This window comes from Alosa sapidissima, chromosome 23 (genome assembly GCF_018492685.1).
Source record: "Alosa sapidissima isolate fAloSap1 chromosome 23, fAloSap1.pri, whole genome shotgun sequence".
In the NCBI taxonomy this organism is placed as follows: Eukaryota; Metazoa; Chordata; class Actinopteri; order Clupeiformes; family Clupeidae; genus Alosa; species Alosa sapidissima.
The window spans coordinates 10,369,707-10,382,206 of record NC_055979.1 but is presented as its reverse complement, the minus strand read 5'-3'; the positions used below and the strand labels follow the sequence as shown (position 1 = coordinate 10,382,206).

The 12,500-nt window shown below is 42.3% G+C and overlaps 1 protein-coding gene across 3 annotated transcripts in view; it reads left to right on the top strand.

Moving 5' to 3' along the window:
• myo10l1 (myosin X, like 1) overlaps nucleotides 1-12,500 on the top strand; it is a 96,990-nt gene that overhangs the window by 59,419 nt on the left and 25,071 nt on the right. For all 3 annotated transcript variants that reach the window (XM_042080379.1, XM_042080378.1, XM_042080377.1), the window contains exons 7-19: nucleotides 302-315; nucleotides 1,508-1,592; nucleotides 1,862-1,968; nucleotides 2,503-2,632; nucleotides 2,767-2,885; nucleotides 3,220-3,366; nucleotides 4,077-4,177; nucleotides 4,323-4,389; nucleotides 4,584-4,676; nucleotides 4,907-4,975; nucleotides 5,120-5,202; nucleotides 6,993-7,101; nucleotides 7,321-7,401. In XM_042080379.1, coding sequence (XP_041936313.1) covers nucleotides 302-315; nucleotides 1,508-1,592; nucleotides 1,862-1,968; nucleotides 2,503-2,632; nucleotides 2,767-2,885; nucleotides 3,220-3,366; nucleotides 4,077-4,177; nucleotides 4,323-4,389; nucleotides 4,584-4,676; nucleotides 4,907-4,975; nucleotides 5,120-5,202; nucleotides 6,993-7,101; nucleotides 7,321-7,401 — 1,205 coding nt within the window. The remainder of the gene's footprint in view (nucleotides 1-301; nucleotides 316-1,507; nucleotides 1,593-1,861; nucleotides 1,969-2,502; nucleotides 2,633-2,766; nucleotides 2,886-3,219; nucleotides 3,367-4,076; nucleotides 4,178-4,322; nucleotides 4,390-4,583; nucleotides 4,677-4,906; nucleotides 4,976-5,119; nucleotides 5,203-6,992; nucleotides 7,102-7,320; nucleotides 7,402-12,500) is intronic.

The following is a 12,500-nucleotide window of genomic DNA, read 5'->3' as shown; positions in this document are numbered from 1 at the left end:
AAACCCTCACAAATACCAGCTACAAGCCAATAACTGCAGTGCAGTAGTTATACCTCAGCCAATCAGCAAAGCCATACCACAGTGAAGCTCAGCCAATCGTTACAGCACAACAACTACGGTAGCCAATCACTGTATCAGCAGAAATACCTCAACCAATCAGGCTAGTCCCCAGAGCTTTCAAATATCTGTGATAAATGTGTGATGGACAGTGTGTGACCTATACTGGCGTGGTACCCATTACTGTGACTGCAATGCTGCCTTCCTATGACGAAACTTTATTCCTTAATCTGTCTCCATCCAGACCTGCTTGAAAAGGTACACTGTCAATTAAGGAATGGATCCTGTCAGTAAAATCTCACCAATGTGTGAGATTATGCAACTGTAATCTCCTGAATACACTCATATTTATAATAAATCAACATCAAAATCCCCATTAGGCATACAGTATACTGTAGAGAAGACTTATTTCTGTTTCCTCCATCTGAAGGGAGAGTTCAGTTGTTTACATTTTTATTCCACTAACAACAACAATAACCCATTACATTTACATACAATGCATTATCTACCCAAAACACTTTACAATGACGGGAGGAAACTTCACCTCAATCTCCACCAATGTGTAGCAGTAGCCACTTGGGTGATACACAGCGGCCATTTTGCGCAAAAATCACACACCACACACCAGCTTGAGGTTAAGAGGAAGGAAATCATTCAGCTCATTAAGCTTTGGAGATTTACTACAAAAGGGCATCATAATTAGCTGAACCAAGCCCAACAGAAACACAGGCCATGGATGACATTTAGTCTGCAAATTCTTTTTTGTCTAACAACCTCTGAGGGACCGATGCGGCCACCCCACGTCTAGCAAGGCGCACCACTGTTTGAGGTGATGTTGAGTATGCCGAGGGAAGAAGGTGGCAGGAGAAAGCAGTTAAATACAAAAAGATAGGAATTTATTTTCCATGAACAGGTAGATCCATGAAGCACAATTTGAAAACAACTATCTTGTTTCAAATTCGTTTCTTTGTGCAACAACCTCCATGCATACTGTACACTAGCCTGCCGGTTTGGTGCGTAGAGGCTTATGAAGATGTTGTTTCCTCCTCTCTCTCTCTCTCTCTGGTGGTGCTGTGTGTCTGATTGCACGGTGCCAAAGCCCAGCTGAAGCAGCTCCACTTATAGAACAGGCCACTTTATACTGTCTCAGTCAAACACTCAGAGATATTACTGAGCTATTCTAAGACCCAGTAGCACAAAACCACCATTTATGCAGGCAAACAAATACATGCTCTTACACAGACACAGACATACACACACAAACACACACACACACACATACACAATAACATGCACACATGCACAAACATCCATGAACACGTGCATGTGCACACATGCACAGTATACACATACACATGCACATACATTAATGCTCACACAAGCACACCCATGCCCAGGAGCACATTCATATTTCATAGGTTAAACCCTGCTTGGTGTGTTTTCCCTTCAGAATCGAGTGGTGAGGCAGAACCCAGGGGAGAGGAACTATCACATATTCTATGCACTTCTAGCTGGAGCTGACAAAACTCAAAAAGGTAAACACACACATACAAAGGTGCCTTAAAATTCACTCAAACACACACACACAGACACACACACGCCCATAAACACATACTTTCAAATGCATCAACACAACTGGAGACCAAAACCACATGGCCCATGTTCCTCTTCCACACGTCTATGTCATGATATCTATCATTTGCTACATTATGTTGATTTGTTTGTGTGATTTTGTGTGTCTGTATCGCTGTATGTCTGTGTCTGTCTCCCTGTGTGTGTGTGTATGTGTTTTTCTCTCTGGCAGAGACGTACTTCTTGACGGAGCCTGTGGAGTCGTTCCACTACCTTAACCAGTCGGGCTGTATGAAGGACAGGAGTCTGGACGATAAGCAGCTGTTTGACAGTGTCTTGGTGAGAGGAACAGCACCACACAGCACCAGAAGCATAACAACAAAGTGGGAGAGAGAGAAAGAGAGAGAGAGAGAGAGAAAGAGATGGAAAAGAAGAGGGAGCAATAACAAAAATACCGACGTTACACAAACCTGTCAAACTGATTCTGGGTGATAAGCAGGTGTTTGACAGTGTCACAGCGGGATGCCAGCAGAGCTCTAGAGACAATAGAATGGAATGAGATAAAGGGAGTTGGAAATGAAGAGAAATGAAATAGGGGAGTGCAGATTTCAGCTATAGTTTGCTCAGCATTCACGCATTGACCTAAAAGAGCAATGATAAATTTCTCCCTCTCTCTCTCTCATCTTTCTCTCTCTCTCTCTTGCTCTCCCTCTCTCTTAGATAAGAAACCTTTATTGGCATGAGCTGTAGTAACATTATTGACAGGCTCAATTACATACACACATAAAGGACAAATATGCTCAACAACTGAAAAGGTAAATAAACAGAAAAGATCATTATACTAATCTCTCTCTCTCTCCTGTCCGTGTGCAGGAGGCTCTGAAGGTGCTGGAGTTCTCGGAGGAGGAGAGCAGAGACATGTTCAAACTCCTGTCTGGAGTTCTGCAGCTGGGCAACGTAGAGTTCATGACAGCAGGGGGCGCTCAGATCACCACTAAACAAGGTAGCCACCGTGTGTGTGTGTGTGTGTGTGCGTGCGTGCGTGCGCATGTATGTGTGTGTGTGTGCGTGTGTGTGGGCATGTATGTGCGTGCGTGCGTGTGTGTTTAACCTCTGTCCTCTCTCTCTCTGTCTCAGTGGTCAGTAACGTGAGTGACCTGCTGGGTCTGGATACCTTCCAGCTTTCTGAGGTTCTGACTCAAAGATCCATGATCCTCAGGGGAGAGGAGATTTGCTCCCCTCTCACTGTAGAACAGGTGCTTACACAAGTACCCACACACACACACATACACACACGCACACATCTCATATACTCAGACAAATGTGTGCACACACACAGTCAAACACATGCATATGCACACTCACACAAATGCACACTTATACTTACTCTAATTTATGCACTTACATTTGTAGCTTTGTGATGTGCAAACATATCACTATGACTACCACATGCCTTGGCCAAGCCTTGTATCATGTACAGTCATTTATTTATACATCATTAACTGTATGTGACATGCACATGTAAGCCTATGAAGACACACATACACGATACACATATTCAAACTGACTGCGTCCACTCTTGGTTTGCAGGCAATAGATTCACGTGACTCCGTTGCCATGGCGCTGTACTCCCAGTGTTTCTCGTGGATTATCCTGAAGATCAACCAGAAGATCAAAGGCAAAGACAACTTCAAGTCTATCGGCATCCTCGACATCTTCGGCTTCGAGAACTTTGAGGTGAGGTCACCGAGTATGTTTACATGGACATTAATATTCCGATATTAATCCGATTAGTAGAATATTCCGCAGAAGTCGCTGTCATGTAAATGGCATGTTCTGATTGCCTTAACCAGAATAAAATCATATTTGGAATAAGTAATAATCAAATTAAGAAATGTGGAGTATTACGGTCTTGGTCGCAATAATGGGGTGCATTTTAGGCATGTATTCACCTTAATATGATGTCCTATCAGAATTTTTAGTGCAGAAACTTCAGAATCAGACAGAATCAAATGTCTTTGCTAGTAATAATGTCTATAGACATAATATGCTGTGTTACATGCAGACGGGAATATGAGTGGAATATTCTATCATCAACTCATGTAACCCCCATAATCGCAATATTGTCTTATTCTGAATAAGGTCAATAGTCGGAATATTAATGTCCATGTAAACATGATCACTGATGAGGTGACCGGTGAGGTCACAGGACCCTTCTACTTCCAGATGGTGTCAGCTACAGGACCAACTCAGCCACCTACAACCCGACTATTGTAATGGTTATGGTGTGTGATACTGTTGTCTAAAACGACCGTCAAAACATGTTCAAAAGACTAGTTCTATTTCTAACAATAGGTCCTAACTGAAGACTTGAAACATAGTCAGACTTTTCACTGTATTACACAAAGTATTGTGCAATTTATTGTGTTGGTGTGTGTGTACCATAGGTGAATCGCTTTGAACAGTTCAACATCAACTACGCCAACGAGAAACTGCAGGAGTACTTCAACAAGCATATATTCTCTCTGGAGCAGCTAGAATATAACAGGTTTGTGCAGAGGGGAATTTATGTGTGTGTGTGTGTGTGTGTGTGTGTGTGTGTGTGTGTGTGTGTGTGTGTGTGTGTGTGTGTGTGTGTGTGTGTGTGTGTTGTTTGTGTGTCTCAGCTAAGATTTTATCTTCCTGTTCTTCAGGGAAGGTATTCAGTGGGAGGCCATAGATTGGATGGACAATGCTGAATGCTTGGACCTGATTGAAAAGGTACACTCAGTTTCCACTGGTCTTGTTTGATATGAATGATTGCTGATCTAGGTTAGATTACTTTGGTCTATACTGACTGGACTGGGATTACAAAACCCTTTATGGCTTTATGTTGTAGGTTCTATAGTCAACTGCTCATATGTTTATGCGGTGGGGTTTGTGTTTGACTGGTCATGTCTGGACTCTCTTTGCAGAAACTGGGCATGCTGGCTTTGATTAATGAGGAGAGCCGCTTCCCCAAAGGCACAGACTTCACCCTGCTAGAGAAACTACACAGCAGACATGCAGTAAGAGACACATACACATACAGCAAACACACACATGCACACGCACACACACACACACACACACACACACACACGTGTGTGCGCATGGTTTACAGATTTACTGAGACATACATCCTCATTCATCCTCCACATCTCCCATATGTCATTATAATATAATTATAATATAAAGAATTAGCATTTATCTTCATTTAGCACCATGGTCCACTGACTCCTTACTGTACTCTCCACAGACCAACCCTTACTATGTGAAGCCCAGAGTCGCAGACTACCAGTTTGGCATCAAGCACTATGCAGGGGAGGTAAAGAATATGTGTGTATGTGTATGTGTGTTTATGTGTGTTGTTTGTGTGTGTTTGTGTCAGCAGGTTGTTTTTTGCTTTGTAATATTTTAATTGTCTGTGTTGGTCTCTCTCTCTCTCTCTCTCATGCTATATCTGTCCCAGGTGTTGTATGATGCGAGAGGCATCCTCGAGAAGAACAGGGACACTTTCAGAGATGACATCCTGAACATGCTCAAAGACAGCAAGTGAGAAACACACACACACACACACACACTTACTTATGCAAGCACACTATTGAACATACAGAGATGACACAGTATGCTGATACCAGTCCAGTTCAGACTAGTGTTGCACTGTGTATCGATACTAAAAAGGTATCACGATGCCTTCACGCAAAAAACGATACGATTTCCGACGTTTTTAGAATTGATACTTTATTAAAAGAATAACGTTCTGTGTCTGTGTGAACTGCTGCTCTCACTGCTCCTTGCACGCATCTAGGCAAATGGGCGTGTCAAGCAGGCAGCTCTGGGTGAGTGCGCGCGCAGCAACGTAAACATATAGTTCTTTGCCGACAGTCCTCGGCCTGGTGGATAAAACAAAAGGTGATGTGAAATCTGGAACTATTTCGGATACATCGCGAATAGTGAAGGCAAGCCATCAGTTACACAGAGGCCCGTTTGTAAAATATGTTTCAAAGTCATTTAAAAGCAGTAGGCTACGCATGGAACTCGGCTAAACACCTCGCAGACATATCCCAACATGTTTAAAGAGTTAAAAGAACGACAGGTTAAATATGCTATAGAAAACACAACTACATGGTTAGTGCCAAGTTCTTCTCTTCTATTCTGTTTTAGTCTAGCCTAAGTGAAACGAGTATGGTTCTCTGGGATAAAGCGAACCTTCCTTGATCCTTCATCAATGAATTTTGACGAGACATAACGAGCTGTAATCATAGGGTGCTAACGTGATGAAAGCGCAATGTTCATGCCATGCAACATTACCAACACTACCAAACAATCTATTTCATGTTCGGTCAGTACTACTGGTAATATTTGGCATGGCATGTAAACTGCAATTTGTTCAATAATTATTGCCCAGATGTAGGATAGGCTACCCGAAATGCGCTAATTAAAGTCCACAGCATATATTACCACCGCGTGTTGAGTCCTAATAATAATAGCGGCTTATTGTTACGTGGTAGCAAATCATGTTATCAAAGAAATAGACGTAATGTAGGAATTCACACAGATATATTGCAACAGGTAATGGTGTAGGCCTATCTGACGAAGACCTGAGTGGTTGGAACGTCGTACTGGTACACTGGGCGCAAAGAAGACTATCCTCACATTTTCCCCTTTGCAACTGTCAAAGAAATCCCATGAACACGGGAAGGCCTAGGGTAGCCTATTCATGGGTTTCATCAGGTCCCTTTCCACAGGTGTATAAAATCAAGCACCTTGATTATCAATGCAGACTGCATGGTGCTTGATTAATACACCTGTGGAAAGGGACCTGATGAAACCCATCAATACTGTACATCAGATGGCCTAAAGATTAGGCCCCTCTGCATAGCATTTAGTGATTTGCATGCAGTAATTTCAACACTGACCTTGATCTAGCCTAGTTTGGCTATTTAAAGCTACTTTATTGCTAAAACACAACACAATGTAAATGAACTATAACAAACAATAAAGGACACAAAGTAGGCCTACTATTTTACTGACTATAAAAAATAATAATTATGTAGGAATTTTAGAAGTTTAGAACCCAGAATTGACCTGCAGACTACAAAAGTGCACCGAATTCAACACAAATGACTCAATACACTTGGAAGAGGTATGAGTCCTTTCTTTTCCAGATATCTTAGAATTTCGCCGTAGTATCGTTTCAGTATCGAGCATCGTGATATTTATGGCATGTATCGTATCGAAGTCATAATTTTGGTATCGTGACAACACTAGTTCAGACACATATATAGACACAGTACCTCATATGTGTGGGCAATAAATGCTATTCATGTACCTGCCCCCAGGCTGGACTTCATCTATGACCTGTTTGAGCAAGTGGCCAGCAGGAACAGTGAGGAGACACTGAAGATGGGCACCGCACGACGCAAGCCCACCGTCAGCTCCCAGTTCAGAGTGAGCCCCTCCTACTTCCTCTTACATCTCCTCCTCCCATTAATGTCCAACTGAATAACTACAAATCATGCTTCAAATGTGTGTAGTCTAGTCCTGTCAACTAATCAATATTTCATCACATGTCCCTCTTACCAGTTTTCATTCATTATTAAACAGCCAACAGATCTGATGGCTTGTCATTTCTGATTGGTCCCCCCTCTTGTCACATATGTCCCCCAGGACTCCCTACATTCTTTGATGGCCACCCTGAGTATCTCCAACCCCTTCTTTGTCCGCTGCATCAAACCCAACATGGAGAAGGTGAGTCATGTGGTCAAACTCCAAAAAAATGTTTTTACAATTTTTTGGGGCGTTTTGCATGTTTTCTGATAGGACAGTGAGAGACTGACAGGAAGTGAGAGGGAGAGAGAGATATATAGCCAGTTACGCTACAAGGCCCCTCAATCGAACTCAGAGTTAAGGGCTGTTCACACCAAGAATGATAACTATAAATATAACGATAACTATAAACATATATCATTCTTGTTAATATGACTGACAACGTTAACTACACATAAACTATAACGATAACGACATGAAGAATGATATCGTTGAGGATCACTTTCAGAGCGATTTTAAGTACGATAAAAAGCTAATAGCCAATCATAACCCATCACAATTTAGCCATCACATTCATTAACACAAGGAGAGACTTTGCTTATCATTAGACAATGTGGACGCTTTTATCGTTATGGTTATAATTATCATTATAGTTATCGTTCCTGGTGTAAATATCCCTTTAACCAGTGGTCAGTGGCGATTCTAGAGTCTGTGGGGGCCCTAAGCAAAAATTCCTAGGGGGCCCTACCAACCAGGGTTCATCACCAATATGTTAGGCTGAAAAATAATCTGACATGAAAAACCTTGTTATTTTGAAAATATAAATGTAGCCTAAAGAATAAAAAAATAATAAATAACTAAAAAATAATACAGTAAATGAATACAGTAAATTACTTTAAAAAAAACTTTTTACAAAATATAAAGTTTTATTGGGGTCCTACCCAAAATTAGTCATTCATTTATATTGATGAACTCTGTTTTCATCTCCCCTTTCAATATTGTGAATAGTAAATGTGGGCACTACAACATGAGGCACTAGGCTACAATAATGGCATTGATGGACAGTTTAACACGGAGCCTGGTTTATTCTAATTACTTCTTTGGATAAAGTCTATCTTACTTTTATTCTTAAATAGGCTACTTGATTGGCCCATCTCCTGACAATGTTACAATGCTTACAGTAGAAGCGAGAAGCAAACTACACGAGTTGGAGCTGGGAGAAAAGCTGGGCCTATAAAGAGAAATGGAAAGAAAATGTTGCATTCATCTTACCCGGTTTCACAATGCAAAGCCTGTGTATCTGATATGCAACAACGCTGTCGCTGTTTGAAAAGACTATCATAACGCACTACAAAACGCAGCGGCACCTTCAAGGTGGCCTAACTGCTCCAAACAGAAGCACAAAAGCGCAATATTGAAGTGCTGGCCGAGGGCTATGCACAGCTAGCAGGATAAAGTGCGTTCTGGTGTTCTTTCTCATATTTGTTTAAGCACCTACTCACAGTTTTATTGGTGAATAGCCTAGGCTATATGTAAATCGATATTGTATAATAAAAGATTAAACAAATTGGACTGCCAGAATAATTTGGCTGTGCAAATAATTTCAGAGGCGGGCCAGCTTTGGCTGCCTATTGCTGACCCATGTCGTAGCCTAAATTTGAGGTGTTTCAGTGATATTTTAATTCCAGGAGTTTTTTTTAAAAAAGACTTCAGAACTGCGTTAGTGTTCATGACTACAGAAGGAAGGCAGATTAGAAAGTGTCTGTGTCAGTTTGAGGACAAAAAACGGTGCATCAAAGGGTCAAAATATTACCAGCCAAAAAGAGAATTGTTGATAACAGAACAAGTGTCGGTGTAAAATTAAAAATCTTTGGCGGCACACGATTTTAAAAAATCAACGCGTTATACTTGGTCCTTAGCCAAATCGCATCGCAATTGATGCATTATGGCTGACAGCCCTTATACAAATATAACATTAACATCTCCTTGCTTAACTGGTTGTAACTGTCGCTAGCTAGCTCAAGTTTATTGTCATATAGATGTAGCAAACCATGTTCAATCTTTCTGCCAATTAACATTAGCCTACCATAACTTCATTGAGTCAAATGCCAAACTCCGATGTTGATCCGTCATCACTTTGCACCCTCGATTGACGTTTACCACAGTAGCCTAAATATGTAGGCTATACGGATTCTTTGAACTCTTTTGTACACAGATCCTCTGTGCATATAAGTCCATAGCATACATGCACAGATGCACTGTCTGTACAACAGGACAGGAGCACGCAAAATCACTCAATCATTCAAGATCTATGGATGAAATTCTCGCTTGTCCCATCGGCAAAAGCGCTGACACCAGGTCTGGGGGGCCTCCAGCAGCTCGGGGCTCCAAGCAGTTGCCTGCCTTGCCTTTTGACAAGGTGCGCCTCTGCCAGTGGTCATTAGACAGCCCTTAAGTATATCCTTTACCAACCCCACACTTACTCAGGCCATATTGCTTAACTATAGCCTGACGAGCCAGACCCACATTAAAATGTATGGTCTGGGCACTCACCGTTCGCAGTGCTCAGTCCGAGGGGCGGGATAATCAGTTGTCTTTCAAATTCCCTCTGCACGCAATAGGACAGCGGCAGCGCTGAGTTCCATGTGTTTCCCACCAGCGGAGCTTGTTGGCTAGTTCAAACGTTTGCCAACTTAATAAAAGCTTAACTCGTGTCACACTGTTTGCCAGCAGCAACATCCATCTTATTATGACCGCCGCGCAGCGAAGGTTTTAGTCAGATTTTTTTTTCTTTTTCTTATGTCCAAATTTCCGTCAAGGATTCCCGGGACACTGAAAGACCAGGGTACACAAAACTTGGTGGGCATGTAACCCCACATGGATAGCATGGAACCATCGTTTTTCGTTTTAATCTGTGGCCCCCCCGCTGGACTGGACCCCCCAAAAGAAGGGTAGGGCAGACACAGTTTTCTGTGAATATCTCGAGAACCGTAGGGTTTAGGAGGACCATTTTTTTTGTATGTTGATCTCAAGGGGCCATGTCAACCCATTCCATAACCACTCATTTCATGTATAGCGCCACCTAGTTAAACACAAAAAAGAAAAAATGAGGTGTTTTAATCGCAGGTATCTGTGACCTAACATAGTCAAAACTGCACGAAATTGGAAGTGTAGGATCATTATGACACCCTCTGAATGCACGCCAAGTTTCGTGGAATTCCGTTCATGGGGGGCCACACAATAAATTAATTTATGTTACTATACACCAACTGGCCTGTAGGTGGCCGGAGACAGTTTTATGTGAATATCTCGAGAACCGTAGGGCCTAGGAGGTCCACCTTTTCTTTGTATGTTGGTCTTAAGGGGGCATGTCAACCCATCCCATTACCACTTATTTCATGTATAGCGCCACCTAGTTAAAAATTAAAAAGCAAAATATTAGGTGTTTTCATCACAATATCTCTGGCTGACATGGTCAAAACTGCACGAAATTGAAAGTGTAGGATCATTATGACACCTTCCAAGTTTTGTGAACTTTCGTTCATAGGGGGCCTTACAATAAAATAATTTATGTGTACATTTAGTGACCATACACCAACAAGGATTCCCGGGACACTGAAAGACCGGGGTACACGAAACTTGGTGGGCATGTAACCCCACATGGATAGCATGAAACCGTCGTTTTTCGTTTTGATCTGTAGCCCCCCCGCTGGACTGGACCCCCCGAAAGGAGGGTAGGGCAGACACAGTTTTCTGTGAATATCTTGAGAACCGTAGGGCCTAGGATGACCAATTTTTGCCTCCAGGGGTCATGTTAACCCATTCCATGTGCACACATGTGCATAAACAGATACACACGCACACACATACATTCACAGTAATCATACGTATGACACAACACAGTAGACATATGTACGCATGCATGCATATGCACAAACACACATACGCAGACAAACACACAAGCACGCACACACACAGACACACACACACACACACACACACCCACACAATTCAAGAATTTCTCAGAATTATGAACAGGCAAGATGGGGGTGGGGTTGTATAAAATGAATTTTACATGTGAAATCTATGAACTAATCATGTTTTGGTACTTGTTGTCTAGCAGATACCAGTGAGAATTGAGTGTGGATAATGCAATTTAGTGAGACAGTTAGAATCATATAGGCCTTTCAGCGTGATTTATTTTTGTGGAAAAAATGTGCTGGACTGGGCGGCGGTCATATTTTGTACCGCTCTGCGGTACATCTAGTTTGTTTTTAAGTAGCAGGGAATTCAAGCCAAACCGTTGCAACTCTGCCATCAATCATTATGTTAAGCCCACCTAACGACTCTATACACGATTTCATTGGCCTGATTAAGTTTCGATTTCTGGAGCTCTCAAGCCAACGGAGAGTTGCTAGACTAGCCCTGGCTGCCGCTAGGGGCGCGTCTAGATTTCTAGGCTAGCTTAACTACGTTATACGGACCAATTCACAACAGCCAGGACATCAAATGTGTGAGACAGAAATGTTTACCCGTGCTACTCTGACCTAATTAAGACCTACTGAAAGTTAAAGGAGTTTAGTCTGTCAGTGGGCCAACCTTATCTCTTCTTTTCTGGCGTGCTAGTTTTATTTGTCCTCTACCTGACCCCCACATGCGGGTGGGATGGGTGCACTGCTCACTATCCCAGCATGCCTCACTTCCACCACCCCAGTGCTGACTAACATCTAATCAGAGACGCATGTTGACAGAGCGTGGATAAGGATCCTCTCACTCTCAACCGAGCGACACAAAAAATAAACACTCAGGGCCTAAAATAAATATCTTCATTGTTTAATACTCACCCAAGAGGATTATGGGTAAAATCTATCTGGTGGGAGCAGCCAACCAATCAGCGGCTGGAGATTTGTCATGCTGTTCAGTTGTGCATAGGATCTGGTAAAGAGTATGTGTCTGTGTGTTTGTGTATGTGTGTGTGTGTGGGGGGTGAACAGTTGATAAGAGTGTTCAGTCACGCTGCTGATACTGTACTTGACCCAGAGAGGTTTAACGTCAGACAGGGTAGACCACCCCGAAGGATGGAGTCAAACAAAGAGCACCCTGCGCAAAGGTTGTTGTGAGACGCGGAGAACTGTTTGTGTAAAGGCGTACATGTTGAGGTCAACCTTGCTGAGTCAACTTCTGACACTTTAACAGTCATTAATTCTAGCTGTGTTGCAAGAATCATACTCACAAATACATCATTCTTGTTCACATGTACTTTGGTAGTAAAACATATTGTAATGCTTCCCTGTGGAAAG